This window comes from Miniopterus schreibersii, assembly GCF_964146895.1.
Source record: "Miniopterus schreibersii genome assembly, chromosome: 1".
NCBI classification, from domain to species: Eukaryota; Metazoa; Chordata; class Mammalia; order Chiroptera; family Miniopteridae; genus Miniopterus; species Miniopterus schreibersii.
Window position 1 is genome coordinate 105,226,043 of NC_138101.1, and position 21,819 is coordinate 105,247,861.

General features: G+C 42.6%; 1 protein-coding gene across 1 annotated transcript in view; it reads right to left on the bottom strand.

Moving 5' to 3' along the window:
- STOML1 (stomatin like 1) overlaps positions 1-19,958 on the bottom strand; it is a gene marked incomplete at its 3' end in the record, with an annotated part of 32,910 nt that extends 12,952 nt beyond the window's left edge. The window contains 5 exon segments of the mRNA XM_081150409.1: positions 17,950-17,966; positions 17,969-18,112; positions 18,115-18,151; positions 18,467-18,616; positions 19,854-19,958. Of these exon segments, the coding sequence (XP_081006535.1) occupies positions 17,950-17,966; positions 17,969-18,112; positions 18,115-18,151; positions 18,467-18,595 (327 nt within the window). The 5' untranslated portion in view covers positions 18,596-18,616; positions 19,854-19,958.
- Between the last annotated feature and the right edge of the window lie 1,861 nt (positions 19,959-21,819).

The following is a 21,819-nucleotide window of genomic DNA, read 5'->3' on the forward strand; positions in this document are numbered from 1 at the left end:
AAAACTGGTGGGGGGGAGAAGGGAGATAATAGGCCCCTCAGCTTGTTCCCAGGACTGTAGCAACTCTCAGGCCTCTAGCAGCTTTAGTGAAAAAGTACCCTCCCCCCCCCATAAGGGGAGTGCCCCTTCCTCTGCCTGAGTGCAGCTCTGGTCCTTCTGGGAGAAAATAGTTGGGAAGTTTAAAATATTTATTTCCCATATTTTCTTTCTCAGTAGAATTATGCAGAGACAAAGGCTTGAACATAGTGCACCTCCCCCCATTTCCCCAACCATTGACAGAATAGTTCAAGCTGCAGAGTAGTAAAATATTAAGAGATCCACTGGCCACCAATCACCAAATTCTAAAACATACATGGGCCAAACAGTATTGCAATAAAAGATCATTTTCTCTTTAGTCATAGAATCATAAGCATAAGTCAACCAATCAGCCAGAATGAGGCCCACAAATACCAGAAACAGAAGGTACCTTAAATATGCCACTTCTGGCTTATAGTGCCTGGGACTTTCAGACCAGAACACGTGCTCAACCAGAACACTGAAGGTGACTGGGAAAGTTTGTGGGCACCAGGGAAAGTTCCCAAGTTAAATAACTCGACAACTGCTATTTTCTACAAGTGCTTTCATGGAGTTCCCCACATCTAGAGAGCCACTCAGAGTTCGTTGGCACTTCCTGAAGGAACTTATCTAAGGCTCAGAGGGGAGTCCCAGCAGAGTCGCCAAATTTATGTTACCAGGAAACCAAGTTAAGTTCGGGCTGCCAATCGCTGTGTCTAATTCAACAGAGACAGGGCTGAATCATATAAGGCATTTATTGAGAAGGCTAGCCAACCAAGAAGACAGGGAGCATACGAGCATCCAAAACCTGTCTTACAGCATGGTGGAAGGGATGGGATTATAAAGGGGAATGGGGTAAGTTGAGGCTGGGGACAGAATGAAGTTATGTGTAGCCATGGAGGTCCACAGACGTCATTTATTGTTCTTGATCAATCTGGTGATTCAAGGACAAAACAGTGTCTGAGTCTTGTGGTCAGCACACATCTCTGTTCTCTGGATTTATGACTTTATTCTTTTTATTTTTTAAAAAATATATCTTTTTTGATTTTGGGGAGAGGAAGGGAGAGGGAGAGAGAGAGGTAGGAACATCAATGATGAGAGAGTTGTCATTGATCCACTGCCTCCTGCACAACCATGACTGGGGATCAAGCCCACAACCCAGGCATGTGCCCTGATTGGGAATCAAACTGCAATCTCCTGGATGCTAGGTCGATGCGCTGAGCCATGCCTGGCTGGACTACGACTTTATTCTTTTTTTAAATTTTTTTAAAAAAATTTATTATTATTATTTTTTATTTTTGTTTAAAATATTACAGATGTCCCTTTTTCTCCCCATTGAGCTCTTCCTCCCCTTCCACTCCCCTCCCCAATCCTTCACCACACCATTGTGTTGTCCTTGGGTTATGGATATATGCATATAAATTCCTTGGTAAATCTCTCCCCTCCACCCACCTGCCCTCCTCCATCCCTCTGAGATTTGTCAGTCCGATCCATGCTTCCATGTCATTGAATCATTTCTGTTCATCAGTTTATTAAGGTCTTTAGATTCCACATATAAGTGAGATCATATGATGTTTCACTTTCTCTGCCTGGCTTATTTTGCTTAGCATAATATTCTACAGGTCCTTCCATACTGTCCCAAAGGGTATGAGATCCTTCTTTTTTACAGCTGCATAGTATTCCATGGTGTAAATGTCCCACAGCTTTTTTTATCCACTCATCTACTGATGGGCACTTGGGCTGTTTCCAGATCTTAGCTATTGTAAATTGGGCTGCTATGAACATAGGGGTGCATATATTCTTTCTGATTAGTGTTTCAGGATTCTTAGGATATATTTCTAGAAGTGGGGTCACTGGGTCAAAAGGCAGCTCCATTTTTAATTTCTTGAGGAACCTCCATACTGTTTTCCATAGTGGCTGCACCAGTCTGCATTCCCACCAGCAGTGCACTAGGGTTCCCCTTTCTCCACATCCTCGCCAGCACATGTCCTTTGTTGATTTGTTGATGGTAGATGTTCTGACAGGTGTGAAGTGATACCTCATTGTGGTTTTAATTGCATCTCTCTGATGATTAGTAACGTTGAGCATTTTCTCATATGTCTCTTGGCCATCTGTATGTCCTCTTTGGAGAAGTGTCTATTCAGGTCCTTTGCCCATTTTTTAATTGAATTGTTTGTCTTCCTCTTGTTGAGTAGTATGAGTTCTTTGTACACTTTGGAAATTAGCCCCTTATCAGGTACATCCTTGGCAAATATGTTTTCCCAGACCGTGGGGTTCCTTTGTATTTTGAGGCTGTTTTCTTTTGCTGTGCAGAAGCTTCTTAGTTTGATGTAGTCCCATTTGTTTATTTTTTCCTTTGTTTCTCTTGCCCTAGGAGATGTATCAGTAAAAATTCCACTACGTGGGATGTTTGTGACGTTACTGCCTATGTTTTCTACCAGGATTTTTACAGTTTCACAACTTACATTTAAGTCTTTTATCCATTTTGAGTTTATTTTTGTGTATGGTGAAAGTTGGTGGTCTAGTTTCATTTTTTTTGCATGTACCTGTCCAATTTTCCTAGCACCATTTATTGAGTGAGGCTGTCTTTTCTCCATTGTATGCTCTTGCCTCCTTTGTCAAATATTAACTGACCATAATGGCGTGGGTCTATTTCTGGGGTCTCTGTTCTGTTCCATTGGTCTATATGTCTGTTGTTGTACCAATACCAGGCTGTTTTGATTACAATGGCTTTGTAGTATAGTTTGATATCCAGTAAGTGATCCCTCCAACTCTGTTCTTCTTTCTCAAGGTGGCTGCAGCTATTCAGGGTCTTTTTTGGTTCCATATAAATTTTTGGAATATTTGTTGTAGATCTGTGAAATATGCTGTTGGTATTTTAATAGAAATAGCAATGAATCTATAAATCCCTTTGGGTAGTATGGACATTTTAATGATATTAATTCTTCCAATCCATGAGCATGGTGTATGCTTCCACTTGTTTATATCTTTCTCTATTTCTTTTTTCAGTGTCCTGTAGTTTTCCAAGTCCAGGTCTTTTACATCCTGGGTTAAATTTATTCCTAGGTACCTTATTTTTTTAGTTGCAATGGTAAATGTTATTGCTTTTTAGTTTCTCTCTCTGAGACTTCATTGTTGGTGTATAAAAATGCTGTCGATTTTCAGATGTTAATTTTGTATCCAGCTGCCTTGCCGAATCATTTATGAAATCTAGTACTACTTTGGTGGAGTCCTTAGGGTTTTCTATGTACTATATCATGTCATCTGCAAATAATGACAGTTTTACTTCCTACTTTCCAATTTGGATACCTTCTATGTTTTCTTCCTGTCTGATGGCTGTTGCAAGGACTTCCAGTACTATCTTAAATAAGCGTGGTGAAAGTGGACAACCCTATCTTGTTCTTGTTTTTAAGGAAAATGATTTTAGTTTATTCCATTCATATTGACTGTAAGATTGTCATATATGGCCTTTATTATGTTGAGTTATGCTCCTTCTGTCCCCACTTTGCTGAGAGTTTTTAGCAAAAATGGATGCTGGATTTTGTCAAATGCTTTTTCTTCATCTATTGATATGATCATGTGAGTTTTTTTCTTCATTTTGTTTATGTGGTGTACCACATTTATTGATTTGTGAATATTGTACCAGCCTTGCATCCCTGAAATAAATCTCACTTGATCATGATGTATGATCTTTTTAATGTACTGCTGGATCTGGTTTGCTAATATTTTGTTGAGGATTTTAGCATCTATGTTCATCAGGGATATTGCCCTGTAATTCTCTTTTTTTGTAGTGTCTTTATCTGGTTTGGGGATTAAGATGATGCTGGCCTCATAAAAAAAGTTTGAGAGTTTTCTCTCCTCTTGAATTTTCTGTAATAGTTTGAGAGGACAGGTGTTAATTCTCGTTGAATGTTTGTTAAAACTTGCCTGTATATCTCTCTGGTCCCGGACTTTTGTTTGCTGGGAGTTTTTGATTACTGCTTCAATTTCATTAGTTGTTATCAGTCTATTCAGGTTTTTTTATTCTTCCTGACTCAGCTTTGAAGATTGTATGTTTCTAAGAATTAGTCCATTTCACCCAGGTAGTAGAGTTTGTTGGCATATAGTTGTTCATAGTATTTTCTTATAATCCCTTGTACTTCTTTAGGGTCAGTTGTTATATCTCCTGTTTCATTTCTGATTTTATTTATTTAGGTCCTCTCTCTTTGTTTCTTGATGAGTCTCGCTAAAGGTGCATTAATCTTATTTATCTTTTCAAAGAACCAGCTCTTGGTTTCATTGATTCTTTTGGGGTTTTTTTTGTTGTTTTTTTTAGTTTCTATGTCATTAATTTCTGCTCTGATCTTTATTATTTCCTTCCTTCTACTTCCCCAGGGCTTTTCTTGCTGTTCTCTTTCTAATACATTTAGTTGTTCTGTTAGATTATTTATTAGAGCTCTTTCTTGTTTCTTAAGGTATGCCTGTAATGCTATGAACTTGCCTCTCAGGACTGCTTTTGCTGTGTCCCATAGATTTTGGGTTGCTGTCTGTATATTTTCGTATTTTTCCAGTAAGTTTTTGATTTCTTCCTTGATCTCATTGGTAACCCATGCTTTATTTAATAACACGCTATTTAGCTTCCATATGTTTGAACATTTTTGAGGTTTTTTTATAGTGGTTGATTTCTAGTTTCATGCCTTTGTGATATGAGAAGATGCTTGATCTGATTTCAATCTTCTCGAACTTGTAGAGATTTGTTTTGTGTCCTAACACGTGCTCTATTTTTGAGAATGTTCCATGTGTACTTGGGAAGAGTGTATTTTGCTGCTTTGTGATGATATGTTTTGTAAATGTCAAATCCATTAGAACTAGTGTGTCACTTAAGGTCTCTGTTTCCCTGTTGATTTTTTGTTTTGGTGATCTGCCCAATGATGACAGTGGGGTGTTAAAGTCCCCCCTATAACTGTGTTGCTGTCAATGTCCTCCTTAAAGCCTACCAAGAAATTTTTTAAAAAAATATATCTATATTGATTTCAGAGAGAGGAAAGGAGAGGGAGAGAGAGAGATACAAACATCAATGATGAGTCATTGATCGAGCCCGAAATCCGGGCATGTACCCTGACCAGGAATTGAACCCCGATCACCTGGGTCCTAGGTCGACGCTCAACCGCTGAGCCATGCCTGGCCGGGCACCAAGAAATTTTTTATATATTTAGGTGTTCCTGAATTGGGTGCATTTATATTTATAAGGGTTATTTCCTCTTGTTGGATCAATCCTCTCAGTGTTATGCAGTGACCTTCTTTGTCTTTTGTTATGGTTTTTATTTTGTAGTCTACTTTGTCAGAAATATGTATTGCTACTCCAGCTTTTTTTTCATTTCCATTTGCTTGGAATATTTTTTTTCATCCCTTCACTTTCAGCCTGTGTGAATCTTTTGCTCTCAGGTTTGTCTCTTGTAGACAGCAGATATTTGGGTCCTGTTTTCTTATCCATTCAGCTACTCTATGTCTCTTGCTTGGACCATTTATTCTGTTTACATTTAAGGTTACTATCGATATAAACTTATTTAAGGCCATTTTCCCTCTTTATGCTGATGTACCTTCCTCTAACTATTCCTTCATTTTCTTAGAGCAGTCCTTTTTGCATTTCTTGCCATGCTGGTTTGGTGGTACTGAACTCCTTTAACCTTCTTTTGTCTGAGAAGCTGTTTATTTCACCTTCAATTTTATTTTATATTTTATATTTTATTTTATTATTTTATATTTTATTTTATTTTATTTTATTATTTTATTTTATTTTTGTTGAGAGTATTACAGGTATCCCATTTTCCCACCAATTTAACCCCACCACTTTGCTCCCACCTCCTCCCCAGGCCTTCACCCCATTATTGACTGTGTCCATGGGTTATGCATACATGCATATAACTTCTTTGGTTAATCTCTTCCCACCCTCCACCCCCCTTCTCTCTTTCCTCTGAAATATGATCACCTGTTGCCTGTGTCAATGACTTTGGATCTATTTAGTTTGTCAGATTCTTTTGTTCATTAGCTTCTTCTTAAAGAAGACCCTTCAACTTTCCTGTAGTGCTGGTCTGGTGGTGATGAACTTCTTTACCTTTTTCTTATCTGTGAAGCTCTTTATTTGACCTTCAATTCTAAATGATAGCTTTGCTGGGTAAAGCAATCTTGGTTGTAGTTCCATGGTTTTCATCACTTTGAATATTTCTTGCCACTCCCTTCTGGCCTGCAAAGTTTCTGTTGAGAAATCAGCTGACCGTCGTATGGGTTCTTCCTTGTAGGTAACTAACTGCTTTTCTCTTGCTGCTTTTAAGATTCTCTTTGTCTTTAACCTTTGGCATTTTAATTATGATGTGTCTTGCTGTAGGCTTCTTTGGGTTCCTCTTGTTTGGGACCCCCTGTGCTTCCTGGACTTGTTAGTCACTTTCTTTCCCCAGGTAGGGGAAGTTTTCTGTAATTACTTTTTCAAATAGGTTTTCAATATCTTGGTCTGTTTCTTCCTCTTCTGGCACCCCAAAATACGAATGTTGGGCCTCTTGAAGTTGTCCCAGAGACTCCTTATACTATTTTCATATTTCTGGATTCTTTTTTCCTTTTGCTCTTCTGGTTGGGTGTTTTTTGTTTCCTCATGTTCCAAATTGTTGATTTGATTCTCAGCATCCTCAACTCTACTGTTGATTCCATGTAAATTATTCTTCATTTCATTTCCTGTAGTCTTCATTTCAAATTTGTACTTTATTATGTTATCAATTTTCTCAGTTATTTCCCTAATAGTCTACTTAAACATCCTTATAAACAAAATTCTGAACTCTGTATCTGTTAGCTTGCTTGGATCTATTTCATTTGGTTCATCTTCTAGAGACTTCTTCTGTTCTTTCCTTTGTTACATGTTTCTTTGCCTCCACATTTTGGCTGCTTCCAGGTGTTTGTTTCTATGTATTAGGTAGAACTGCTACGTAATTCTCCTGGAATTTGTAGAGTGGCTTTGTGTAGTAGGTGTCCTGTAGGGTCCACTGGCTCAGCCTCTTCAGTCACCTGAGTTGGGCCTTCTAGGTGCTCCCCTAGAAGGTCTCCCCTAGTGTGGTCTGTGTGCACTGTTCTGTTGTAGTTGAGCCTTGGTTGCTATTGGAGTCCCTGGGAGGAATTGGCCCCCAGGACAATCAGCTGTGAGGACCAGCTGCTGCTATAGCCAAAGAGCTGTTGTGCTAGAGACACCCCTATGGAGCAGGATTTACTTCAGTGGAGCTTTGGTGTTCACCAAGTGTGCCCCTTGAGTGTGTCACTTGTGGCTGTGGTAGGGTTGTAATCCAGCGTGGTCGACTCTGACCACCAGGTGCACTATCTCTGGGACCTCCTGGGAGGTGCAAAGTCAGCCTGTGCCAGTGCCTTGCCCAGGGCCACCCAGCATGAGCTACCCAGCAAACCATAGTTGGCTGCTACTTGTGCTGGGTTTGGCAGTGTCCCGGAGAGGCCTAGCTATGAGCCAATGCAGGCTGCCACTAGTGTTAGGCCTAGGGCCACTTATGAAGCTGTGTGGGGCCCGCTACTGCTTGTTTGAGAGATTTTAGGAAAGTCCTAAGCATGAGGCTTGAGAGGCCACTTGCATAGAAAAGCCACTGGAAATGGCTTGGATGAGCTTGCAGGGAGGGAGGGGCGGGGCCTCCAAGAATCACAAGGCGGGGCGGAAGGTGTGACTCACTTGCTGGGGATTCAAATATGGTGCCTGCCTGCCAGCTGCGTGTGGGGAGGACTTGCTAAAGGAGCAATGGCCTCTGCCAGCTCTTCTGCCTGGGAGAAAGCCACCTCTCCACCTCTCGCCCCAATTTCAGGCAGGTTAGTTTCCTCCCCAAATGTCCCAAGTTCCTTTCAAGCTGCTGCCTGGTGCTGGGGCTCAGAGGGAGTGCATCTGAGTGAATTCGTGCCCCAGTCCTTTAAGAGGAAAGCCTGGGACTCCTGCAGCCTCCTTGACCCTTAGCCACAGTCCCCGCTGGTTTCACAGCCCGGAGTTGTGGGGACGTCTCTTCCTGGCCCTGGAACCCTGGGCTGGGGGCCTGATGTGGGACTGGGACCCCTCAATCCTCTGGGAAATCTCCACCCCAGAGATATCCCTCCTGGGTTTAAAGCATGGCACCTGGTGTGGGCCCACGGTGCGTCTCAGATTCAGTCCAGATCTGCCCACGTCTCCACCCCTCCTACCAGTTTTGGTGCTTCTTCAGTTCCCTGGTTATAGGGCTTCTGTTCAGCCAGATTTCAGGAGGTTCTGAGTTTTGGTTGTTCTGTATTTTAGTTGTAATTTTGATGTGGTTGTGGGAGGTGGCAGGTGCAGCTGTTACCTACGCTGCCACCTTGTTTCTCTGAGAGTACTGTTTTTGAAAAGGCCAAGTAACTGGGGAGAAGATGGCAAAAGTGCAGCCCGCCTGTGTTTCACGTGGCCAGCTTCCTCACCTTCAATTTTAAATCGTAGCCTTGCTGGATAAAGCAGTCTTGGTTGCAGGTTCTTGCTTTTCATTACTCTAAGAACTTCATGCCAATCTCTTCTGGCCTGAAGTGTTTCTGTTGAGAAATCTGCTGTCAGCCTTATAGGGGCTTCCTTGTAGGTCACTACCTGTCTCTCTCTTGCATCCCTTTATGATTTCTCTTTGTTCTTAACATTTGCCATTTTAATTATGCTATGTCTTGGAGTGGGCCTCTTTGGGTTCTTATTTTTTGGAATACTCTGTGCTTCCTGAACTTGTCTGTCTTTCTCCTTCACCAGGTTAGGGAAATTATCTGTCATTATTTCTTCCATCAAGTTCTCTATCCCTTGACGACTTTCCTCCCCCTCTGGAACCCCTATGTTGTGAATGTTGTGTCTCTTCATGTTGTCCCAAAGTTCCCTTAAACTATCCTCAGGCTTTTAAGTGTTTTTTCTTTTTGCTGCTCTGATTGAGTAGTTTTTCCTACCTTATCTTCTACGTCACTAATTCTATCCTCTGCTTCTTTGAGCCAGCTTCCAATACCTTCCAGCGTGTTCTTGATATCAGATATAGTATTTTTCATTTCTGCCTGGTTCTTATTTATCATAGCTATATCTTTTTTTTTCATGCTGATGAAGCTTTCACCAAGTTCCTGGACCTTCCTATTAAGTGTCTTGTGGTTCTCATTAATTTCCTTGCGCATCTTTATAACCGTTACTCTGAACTCTATATCTGATTACTTCCTTAACTCCATCTCATCAAGGTCATTTTCTGGTGATTTTTCCTTTTCTTTAGTTTGGGGGTTATTTCTTTGTCTCCCCATTTTAGTGACTCAGTGTTTGTATCTATATGAGATATATTTGCTGTCCCCAGTCTTGTGGAGTAGGATTTTGTAGTGTATGTCTAGTGGTGCCCATAGGTGCATTGTCCTTATACTTCTGAGCTATATTCTCTAGGCATGTCCCTTTTACAGGTGTCCCTTTTGTGGGTTCTTTGGCCTCCTCTTTGTGATTGGGCCTAGCTAGTTGTTGACCCATTCATGGGAGGATCCTCCTCTCAGGTTGGCTAACTGTGAGGCTCAGCCACAACCACGTGTGTGGGCTTTTGTACAGGTGCTCACAGGGCAAAACAAAACATAACTAAACTGCCAAGAAACAAGCAGGAACTTACAAAATATCCTGACAATCACAATGAAAACAACTCAAGAGAAAGTAGAATTGGGAGAGTGAAGCAAGAACACAAATGCCAAAGCCAAAGAGGGGGGGGGGGGAGATTATTGCTAATAGTAAAATATAAAAATAATAAAATAAGATAAAAAGTAAAAAATAGATAAGCTACTGGGAGATTTAAAAAAAAAAAAGGGCAGAGAAAAGATTTGAAAGGGAACAAGAGCAAGGAAAAAATTAAGGGTAGATGGTAGGAACAGGAAAATGATTGAAAAATTAAAAATAAAAATAAAATAGACAAACACAAATAAACAAACAAAAAGACAAAAGACAGAGAATAATAGGGGATTAAAAGAAAACAAAGTCATGCTAATGAAACAAGAAGAGAGAGAGGTAGGGCAGGGAAGGAGTCCAATAAGAGATATGGGAGAAACAATAGAGAAAAGGAATAAACTCATTGGTTATAATGATAATATCCCAGCAAGTAAGTACAGAATATCAAGAAAATCTTGATAATAGAACAAAAAAACAAATCAAAAAAGCAAGCAAAGCAAGACAAAAGAAATTTGAACAAAATTAATTTAAAAATTAAAAACAGTTTAAAATTTTAAAAAGAAAATTTTTTTCTTTTTTCTCTTTTTTTCTAAAAAAATAGAAGAGTCAATCAAGTGAGTTTTTTCTGGGCTGATTATGTGTCTGAGGCTCACTCTTTTGTATGCTGATTTCAGGTGGCCTGGGAGGTACTTGTGTGTCAACCAGTGTCAGGAGCTCTCTAGGTTTGGTTCTGGTGTCCTTAGGTAGTTGGCTGGTCTGCAGCTCTCTGTGGACCACCTCCTCCTGTCAACTATTTTGCCTCCCCCTTGTGGTTGCCTGGTCTTTCTCCAGAGTTTCTGAAGAGACTTTAGGGTACAGGCTGGCTAGTGTAGCTCAGAATATTGCTCCCCTTACTTAGAGGTTTTGCTGTCAGGCACTCCCTGTGGGGAAGTTAGTCTCCACTTCAAAGCCAACTCTTCAGTCTCTACCCTATCCTCCAGTTTCCCCATACAGTGGCCTGCTGCAGGTTGAGATTGAATTAAGTCTGTTGCCTTTTCTGTATGGGCAATTTCAGCAGCCTGGGCTTAATGGGTTTGATCAAAATAGGCTCCAGTGAGCACACTTCCTGCCCAGTCCCTAGAAGGGGTTTTAAGCTTTTCCTCCAGTTCCCAAACAATAGTCCCTGAGAGTCTTACTCTTCTCCTGTTGTCCTGTGAGCTGTTCTCCCTTCCCCCTCAGGACTGTCCCCTGCAGGGAATATCTGGGGCCTCAGTGAGCTGAACCAGCCCCCTTCCTATTGGGGGTGGTGCTCCTACCCTGTGGGAGTGGTAGGCGGTGCTCTGCCCTACCTTACCCAGGTCTACTTTGGTGATCTCACAGAGCATTTAGTTCAAACTCTCCACAATGCAGATGCAAATCCCAGCTTTTGCTGATCTGTCTCCCCAATGCAAGCCAGGAAGGTGGACACCTTTTCAGCAACCAAAAGCTCAAAAACACACAAAGCAACAGTAAGAGAACCTGCCCTGCGAGCCCCGCCCCCCCAGAACCAAGCAGAAGGGGTCACAAACTCAGCCCCACACAGGTCCCCTGCACAGCTGATCTCAGTAAAGCTGGAGCAGCTACTTGCACACTATCCCTGCTTCCTTCAGGGCAGGTCCAAAATCTCTGATTCACCCCACTGGCAGCTCTGGAGGCTGGAGTCCCAATCCACCCTGCTGGCAGCTCTGGTCCTCTCCCTGGAAGCAGGAGGGATCTCTTCCCCTTCCTCTCACCTCACAGTTCAAATGCTTTCGGGGTTCTACATAATGCCTTACAGGAAAGCAGAGGGTCCCTGTAGGTGGCTGCTGAGTGCAGTCCTTGGGCCCCTTTCTATTCAGAAGCCACATCCTGAGGGACAGCCTTTCCTGTGGTCAGCACCCAGGATGAAAGTCTCCTGTCCTGGCTGCTGTAATTAGGCCTATTCTTCCACTGAGAAGGTGCTATCCCCTCCTCACAAGCACACTGTTCCTCTGGCTCCCTCTGCCTGCTGTGCACAGGCTCTCCTTTCCTTCTCCTCTGCTCTGGGTTTGAGATCCCAGCTTTTGGATGCCAGTCCACACTCCCAAGGGGAAGGAGCTTTGCAGCCTCTAACCTTTGGGCCTCACAGCCCAGCACTGGCTTCAGGGGGGACTCCCCCTTTCTATGCACCCCCTCTCTTATCAGACTCTATGGTGTTTCTTCAGTGTTCCTTACTTAAAATATGTCCACTCAGGTATATTTCTCTTGTTTTTCCAAGCTGGTTATGCAGTATTTTAACTGTAAATGCAGTCCATGGCTGGGAGCAAGGGTGCTCTGCTTCTTGTCAGAGTGCCACCATCTTCCCTCCCAGAAACAATGTTAATCAACCAGTCTGGAATTTTCTGGTCAACACCAATGCACTCTCCATAATCTTGTCATTTTAAATTTCTTCTTATATATAGAAATTGCTGTTTTGTTGTAATGCATTTGCAGAAATGGCACCTCTTCTGAGGGATCCATAGAAAGGTCTCTGACTTATTTTAAATTACATATCTCTGAGAATAAATTTTCAGATTATCCTCTTTGAACTAGATGAGAATTGTTAGAACTCTATTGAGTATCCAGATTTATAGAAGTATTGGCAAGAAAAATCAGGAGAAATAATTATAAAATAATTATAGTTTTTATAACTTTTGTTAAAAGCATTTCTGATTTCTAATCTTCCGGTTTTTCAGACATAAGGAAACATATTTCTTTTCTTAAAGCAATTAGGTAAATTATTTTTTTCTCCCTACCTGATCCCTCCAGAATTTGGCAATTCTTAATGAGTAAATTTTGGCAATATGTTTCTATGCATAAACTCAATAAAACCAGTTTCCAATTGTAGTTTTATTAACCAAGACTTGGACTGGAATGTCTTGTCTGAGAGAGACATGCCTGAACTCTGGATGTCACCAGAAAGCCTCAAGAAAATGAAGACTGAACTTTGAAGCAAATAAGAGCACCTTAGAGAAATAGTCTGGTAACTTGCTTGGTCATAGGGTTCATGGCAGTCTTTCCAGGTAAAAGAAGAAGGTTGCTTTCCTGGGAGATGGCAAGGAAAGAACTTCAAGACATTTTGGGGATCTCAAGAACTTGAGGAATTCACCCAAGTCTACAGGTATTGCAGGCAAGCCTGATGGCAACTAGGTAGTTCAGCTTTTTTGCCTTGAGGGGCTAATTAAAGCTCAACCATGAGATTCTAGCAAATCAGATTTTTAAAAACCTATATATAGTCAAGTGCTTTTCTTAACGGGTTCATAGAAACAATAAGGCCAAATTGAAACTGAATAGTACAGTAAAGAGATTGGTCTTAATTTGGATCTTTAATAAAATTAGGGTGATTTTAGGGGGGAAAATTGTTTCAATAGGGAAATATTAGAACTGAAATTTTGTTTTGTTTTGTTTTGTGTTGTGTTGTTTTTCCTTCCACCAGACCATTTGTCACTCTTATTGTTCTAGCTTTGCCCCAATACTACTAAAATTTATAACACACACACAGTTTGTCTCCACCAGGTTACAAGCCCTACTCATACTCAGGGAAAACCACCTCTAGATACCACAGCCACATCCTTTTGTGCCCAGGCCTCATTGTCCCTCTGACAGAAAGCAAGGGTCTCTAGGCTCTGAAGAGAAACGTCACCCCCTTTCAGCAGGAAGTAGCTGTAAGAAGATACTCTGTGCCCCTCTTCTCTGAAATATTTCAGAGCCAAGATCCTTGAGGGGGATGTGGCAGGCAGTTAGACAGGCATGAGCAGAGCAAGGACAAGGGGCCAGGTACAGAAGGTCATCAGGGTAGAAAGCCTCAGGTGCCTAGTAGGTGTTGGAACCCCTCTAGAGACTTTAAGGAATTATACTCTGTTTTAAAATATACTGAAAAGAATTATTTATGATGGCCCTGTTACTGTTGAAAGGGATCATACTACGTTTTCTATTAAAGTAGCAGGGATGCCTTCCATAGGAGAGTGTATATATTTTACAGGATGTCCAGAAAATTGTCTGTCTTTGAAAAATCAACAGCAATTGAACTGTTCAAAAGAAAATTCCTCTATATCTTAGGGAAATTGGCATGTTCGCCTTCCCCTGGTCATTTCTTGCTCTATGGTTTAACAGTATATTCTTATGTACCTATGAATAGTGCTGGAGGCCCTTACACAATTGGATACTTACTGTAATGTTGCCATAGAAGCCTCATGCTCAGTGAGTGCGCCATGAGCTCACACTAAATGAAAACTGTGATAGTAAAGTACATTTGTTTAGCCAAGCTGAATATATTTCTACAACCATATTTGTCAAGCCAGTAATGGTAGGATTGCTAAATGCTGAAGTAACCAATCTTGCTTATATTATGGTAAAGGCCTCTAACTCCACTTCTCAAGCTATAGCAGCCATGGGTCAGGAATTAGGGTAAGTAAGGGAGGCTGTATTAGAGAACCGTGCTGCCATAGATTATTTATTATTGAGACATAATCACGGGTGTGAGGACTTCAAAGGTATGTGCTGCTTTAACTTAACAGACAACTCAGAACTCATTGAGCACAAACTACAAAAAGTGAGACACTCTCCAAAGTCACCCAAAGGGAAGGCTTCTTTACCAAGGAATTTACTGCTCTTACTTTTTGGTTACCCAGCTGGGCTGGCATAAAGGAAGCCTTCCTCATTTTTTTGTTCTTTATTGTAATTTGTCTAATATCTTGTTGCTGTATTCAGTGTATGCCTCTTTTTTCTAGTGCATGTAAATTCATAAGACCTAGAAGAGGTAATCACCATATGGCAGAAGTAAAAATATTGGCACTACAACAATATGATTGCTTTAAGAACGAGTTATAGAGATTAGTGAGACTGACAGATATCAGATCATTTATATAATCAGAGGGGAGAAATGATGAGATGCGATAGCCTGAATATTATGATTTATAGTTTGATTGTATAACTAGTTGTGCTTATTTCATAGTATGATGGATGATATATTATTACAAGTTTGTCCTTTCCACACCCTTGGTGTTCCCTTTGAATTCAGCAGATCAGTTTATAGTTGGATGCAAACCCACAGGGCAATAAAAATAAAGTCATAAATCTAGAGGCGCAGAACAGTCAGAGATGTGTGCTGACAACAAGACTCAGATACTGTTTTGTCCATGCATCGCCAGATTGGTCAAGAACAATAACTGACGTCTGTGGACCTCCAGGACTGCACATAGCTGCATTCTGTTCCCAGCCTCAACTTTATAATCCCAACCCTTCCACCATGCTGCAAGACAGGTTTTGGATGCTCGCATGCTTCCTGTCTTCTTGGTTGGCTAGCCTTCTCAATAAATGCCTTATATGATTCAACCCTGCCTCTGTTGAATTAGACACAGCAATAGGCAGCCGGAACCCAACTGGGGTTTTCCAGTAACAAGTAGACATATGAAAAGATGCTCAAAGTCACTAATCATCAGAGAAATGCAAATTAAAACCACAATAAGATATCACCTCACACCTGTCAGAATGGCTATCATCAATAAATCAACAAATAAGTGTTGGTGAGGATGTGTTGCTGGGAATGCAGCTGTTACCTAACTTTAGGGGTTCACCACTTGGTGGGTATTGATTGTCCTAAGGTAGTTTTATTTACTTGCAGCAAGAAAATGAGAGAGGATTCACATCCAAAACTCTGTCTTAATCCAGTCAGGTTCCTGCCAAGCTCATTCTGTTTACGGCTACATTTTAACACTTAGCAAGAATGGCATTTAGTAAGAAACAACCAAACCTTGAGACCCTTGTCCTATCTAATACAGTCAGTATGGAAAACAGTATGGAAGTTCCTCAAAAAATGAAAAATAGGACTACTCTATAACTCAGCAATCCCACTTCTGGGTATTTATCCAAAGAAATCCAAAACTCTAATTCAAACTTTTATATACAGTACATCTCTATATTCATTGCTGCATTATTTACAATAGCCACAATATGGAAGCATCTTAAGTATCCATCAACAGACAAGTAGATAATGAAGTGCTACATACATACAATGGAATATTACTTGGCCATAAAAAAGAATGAAATCTTACCATTTGAGACAACATGGATGAACTAAGAGGGTATTATGCTAAGTGAAGTAAGTCAGACAGAGAAAGACAAATACCATGTGATTTCATTGATATGTGGAATCTGAAACATGAAATGAATGGAATCAACAAAACAGAAATAGACTCATAGATACAGAGAACAAACTGATGGTTTCCAGATGGGAAGAAGGTTGGGGGGGCTGGGTGAAAAAGGTGAAGGGATTAGGAAGTACAAATTGGCAGTTATAAAATAGTCATGAGGCATGTAAAGTACAGCATAGGGAATATAGTCAATAATATTGTGATAACTATGTATGGTACCAGGTGGGCACTAGACCTATTGGGGGGATCACTTTGTAAGTTATATAAATGTTTAACCACTATGCTGTACACCTGAAACTAATATAATATTGAACATCAACTATAATTGGAAAACAATAAAAAAAAATTTAAGATTGAGCTCTGGGTTGGGAAGTGGGGGGAGCAGTTGATCTAGCTCTGGTTCAGTTCTGCCCTTGACCGTGGCTCTCAGAGGCATGGAAAATAGTTTCTGAGGTTTAGTTTCCTCCCTCCAAAATAAAACAATGATACCAGCCCTCTTGCAGCAAAATATAAATCTGAGATACACTGGGGTGGGCAAAAGGACTTTGTATACTATAAAATGCTCTGCTTGTGAGAGGCACTGCTGCTGTTACAAGTAGTGGTTTCTTGGGAATTTCACCCAGTTGGTTGATTTACTTTCTGAAAGAACTGGGACCTCCAGGACTGGCAATGCCCCACTACTCCTTCCTTTCCACCCACCCCAGTTCCCTGGGGAAAGAAGAGTTGAGAGGAATGAGGGACAACTTCACCTGCATTTCCAGGTTAGGATATGGGAGCAGGGGACACACTGCCACCTGTGTATTCATTTTTACCCTATCTTGTCACAGGATTTGAGGTGAATTCCAGTGTAGATAATTGCTCACACATGGAGAAGCAGGAAAAAGGTCCATATGTCTTTGTTTCTCTTTCTTCTGTGAGAACTTAGAGCACAAAACACAGAAGTGCACATGCAGCACTGTGGAGCACAGAACTCCCCAGAAGGTGACTGGGCCAGGCAGCCCCTGCTCCCTTCATCCACCTGCCTGCCTCAGGTCCACTGAGGGCCCCTGAGGCCCAGTGTTGTCATGCCAATGCCAACCAAGTAGTGAAGGACAAAGCCTCAGCAATCAGAGGCAGACACCAAGAATTCCCATCAAGCTGTAACAGTACAGAGAGGAGCTAGGAAAATCCTGGGGCAAGTGGAATGGAGAAACTGAGAAAGGAAAGTTAAAACAGTGCCAAAAAGTGTGTGCAAGTTGCAGCCTGCTTGTAAATAACAAGCCATTATCTTCCCCAGCCAAGGATACTTCAGAGCAAAAGGTTAAAAGCCTCCCTAACAAGAGAATGCAGGAAAGGATGGGGGAAGGGGAAAGAAAAAAGGGCAGTTTTACTCCCTAAGCAGAAAAACCAGCAGTCTCAAAGCTTGGCAAGATAAAATTGCCAGGTGCCTTTCATGAATTCTGGGAAGGCCACAACAAAGTAAAAAAGTACAAATTAATCTGTACCAAAATATTCAGCAGAGGAATTTTGAGACCTATAGACAGGGGGGCATATAATGTCTCAGATCCCAACCCAACTGGCTCTTCAGATTAGCTCAGAGCCCATCTGTACCTCATAAGCCAGATGCATAGATTTGATGGCCTTGCTTCTTTAATAAAGGTGCGTTCTTTAAATGCTTTAATAAATTGGCTTTTTCACAATGCAATCAAGGTCTTGCATATAAATTCATTTATATGATAAGACAAGGATCAAGGTTGGGCACAGCTCTCTCCTGCTGACTCAGGGGGCTGTCCGATAACACCTCTCTGGTGTCCGTGAGGGGTGCCTATAACAAAGCCACGGCCCTGTCAGAGCCCCTTCACTTCTCAGGGACTGGTTTCCTCCAGATTGCTATGATCTGTGACCATCTTCCATTCCTCAACTCATAGTGGTACCCACACCACTGGTTCTTCAAAGGTTGTCACACTCTTCAGGCACATGGTAGACTGAGACCCAGAGTGATCTGTTGCTTTACTCAAAGTGTCCTGCAGGCCCAGGTGCCAGCCATCGAACTCTGCCCTGTGAAGAGCTGTCTACCAGGAGCTGGTCACTGATTTGAGCTTCTCCATCTGGATATCCCACAGAGGCCTTTTGAGCAGGGATTTAGTCATGGCATTCTGGGCTGTCATGCATGTGGCTGTGTTTAGGTCCTTCACAGTCATCACTGACAATACTGGGTTCCTGATGCAAAACTGGACATTGCTCCCAAGGACAGCACAGCCCAATCCTTAGAGGCCAACTGTTGGAGGAGGCCATGAAAGAGGTGACACTCAAGGGCTGAAGCTGCAGGGAGGTCAGACCCACTGAGACCACCTGGCTTGATCCACCCACCTGGTCACTAGAACCTCATGGACAAAATGGTGTCCCCAAGTACATGGGGTTAGGTATTTGGAGCAAGGATGGGCTCCCAACCTTCAGCCTTGATTTTCTGGTCTCCTCCCTACTCCCCTCCCCCTGCCCCGATGGCTACTTACAGGCCAAGGTACTGGCACCCAGGATAAACTCTGCACAAGCACCCACTCCCTCTGTCCAGGAGAGCTGAGAAGCCCCTCACTTTGCAGGGAGCGACACTGAAAGCTCGTGTCCTCAGATCCACCCTCTTAAAGGAGCCAATGAAGAGCACGAGCAGAACCATGCCAGGCCCTTGAGGGGAAAGAATCCAGCCCAGTGGAAACACTATCATCTGCTCATAGGCGGGCACAATCTGTTCACAATGGCAAAGGAAGGGGTGAGTCTGGTGAGCCCAGGCTGGTAGCCCAGGGCCCTCCCTCACCACTCTCCCCCTTGCCCTGGGCAGTGTCAGGTATCCTTAAACTCTGTTGTCACATGAGAAAACCAAGGCTCCAAGGGGTTAAGTGACTTGCTCAAGAATCACACAGTCCCTAAGTGAAATAGGCAAAATCTGAATGCAGTTCTGAATAACTCCAGAGGCCATGCTCTCAACTACCACACTGTATTGACTTGATCCTCAGAGAAACTTTTTTTTTTTTTTTTTAAATATATCTTTATTGATTTCAGAGAGAGGAAAGGAGAGGGAGAGAGAGAGATAGAAGCATCAATGATGAGAGAGTCATTGATCGAGCCCACAGCCCGGGCATGTGCCCTGACCGGGAACCGAACCCCGATCGCCTGGATCCTAGGTCGACGCCCAACCGCTGAGCCACGCCCGGCCGGGCCTCAGAGAAACTTTTCATATCTGTGGTCTAAAGCTAGATGTGACTTAAATCAGAAAACCGTCTGCCCTTGAATTAGTTAGGGTCAAATTCTGGGCTGCTCTACCAGCAACCCCAAACAAAGGACTTTGCCAGCTTCAGGTGCTGAATTTTCAAAGAAGTAAATACATCCAAATTGAGAAACAAAGACTCAGAGATGCACAGTGACTTGCCCAAGGTCACAGTATTTGTTTCAGTGGCAGTTTTAGGACTAGGATTTAGGACTTTCTAAGGACTTCCTTCTAGACCACACCAAACCCAAAGGCTTTCTAGGAACATTGACCATGGTCTAGGGCTGCACAAAGGGCAAAGCCTGCCTGGCTTCCACTTCGCTGCCACCTTCAGGTGTGACCCTCAACTGTAATTCATCCTTTTCCCATCTGCACCACCTTCTATGGAAACAAGGCCTCAATTCCTTTCATTCAGTATCTGCTGGGCCAACTTTAGTGTTTTCCATTTCTAATTTAGCCTAACCTAAGGCGGGAAGATTTGACAAAAATATCTGTCCAGAGATATTTGGACTTGGGAGTTTGGTTCCTGTATGACTTTGGTAAGTCTGAGCCTCAATTTCCTCAATTGAAAGATGGGAATGAACAATCCTGGCCCAGCCCATTTCAAAGAAGTGTGATAATACTTAAGGGAAGGAGACAGAGGATGAAAAATTCATCCATCAATGCCAAGGCTCTCAGTATTGCCCAACCACCCTGGGGCTGTCCCAGTTAGCCTTGCCTTCAGGGTGAACCAGCCAGAAATGGGGAAGGTGATCAGCAGCAGCAAGAAACCCAGGAAACTGATGAGGCCATGGCAGAAGCAGGAAAGCCAGGTCTGAGGTGCATCTGGGACAAGCGAACAAAGGCAGTCAAGGGACACCAACTGGCTGGCAGGACAGCTGCAGGCAGAGTGAATGTGGTCAAGTGAAACTTTTGTCCACCTACCTTCCTTCTCAGAGCTCTCAGTCTGCCTCCTTGCAGCTCTCAATACTCCCATATATTTGGGTAGGTGTTAGTTAAGGACTGTTCCCTCCTCCCACACAGCAAAACTAATCTGTCTCAAGTCCAGTCCTCACAAGGCTATTCTCTGCCAGATAATGACAATTGGATCTGAGAAGCAAAACCATGTGATGCACTGCTTATTGGGCTGAGCAGGTGTCAATCTTCTTGTCTGAGTTATATTAACTTGGCACAGAGCAGGACTACGTGGGAATCTGTAAACACAGGTTGGGTTGAACTGAATGCTGCTGGCATAAACACATCCCTCCTTGACCAAAAGCCCCAGAAGTGTGCTTTCAAGGAGTCCTTTAGCCTAAAGGGATAAAGAATTAATAGCTCACCAATAGGAGCCATAGGTTAGGACTAAGATGCTCTTTCCTAGCTCACTATTCTTTACCCCACTTTATTTATTTACTCACCTGAGGATATTTTTCCCATTGTTTTTCAGAGAGCGTGGAGGTGGGGGGGGGGGGAGAAAGAGAAAGAGAGAGAGAGAGAGAGAGAAACAGCAATGTGAGAGAGACACATTGATTGGTTGACTTTCCACACACCCCCGACCAGGGTTCCAGGGATGGAGCCTGCAACCGAGGTATGTGCCCTTGGCCGACTTCAAACCCTGGACCTTTGAGTCCGTGGGCTGACGCTCCAACTACTGAGCGAAACCAGCCAGGGCTTTGCCCCATTTTAATGCCCTAAGGACCCTCAAATGCATGCTTCAGTTGAAGAGCTTCAGGTAGGAGGTGGGGGAGAGGGGAATTAGTAAGATGAAGCTCATCTGAAAGAGGTCCTGGCTCTGATCCACATGGCCCCTATAGAAAAGGAACCCTTGGATGGGGCCGCTGTCATTACAGGAGGGTTAGGAAGGGACAAAATCCTCCAGGGTTTGTTTGTCAGGCTGAAGAAAGTGGGATCTGGAATGTGAAACTCAAGGCTTTGGAGCAAGACAGTCAGAGCAGACACACAGGCAGCTGAGGGCCTTTTTTGCCTGCACATCACCAGGAAATAGGGAATCTAGAGGTGTGTGTGTGGGGGGGGAGATTCTGCAAATTCTCTGCAGCCAAGTGCCCTTGGAGTGCTGATGACCTTGTATACCTAGACCTTGGTTTCTTTCTAGTCAAAACGGGAACTTAAAATCTCTGCCCAGGCCTAAAGGGCTGATAATAGTCAAGGAGAAATGAGGTGGGCCGAGGCTCCTTGGAAGATAAGAACTCTGGAGCTGCAGCCCCGAAGCCCTAGAAAGGGGGGGTTGGTGCTAGCATCTCAGAGTGCAGTACAGGTCCCACTCCACATTGTGTTTTCTCTCGTTTCCTCTGCTTAGAGTGCGACTATGCCAGACTAGCTGACTTATGTTATTGTAAGAAACATTCAAACCTGTGAAGAATTTTTGTGAGTTTATTTGAACCAAACTGTCAACACATCCAGGAAGCAGAATTTCAATGGATTGAGATAAGGCTCTGGAGAATGGGACTTTTGCAGTTTTATACATTACAATCAAAAGAGGAGACATAAGTGGGTTACATGAAATCCATTGGTGATAGCTTAGGGAGGCTGGAGAAAGCAAAGGGAGGGGATCTCTGGCATTGGATAAAAAGTAAAATGATAGACATACACTTCTACTTAGGTGGGTGCAGGATAACAGTCCACAATTAACCTTATAACAATGATAGAGGGGATTTGTGGTCTGTGTAGAGTTGTGCCTATGCTTT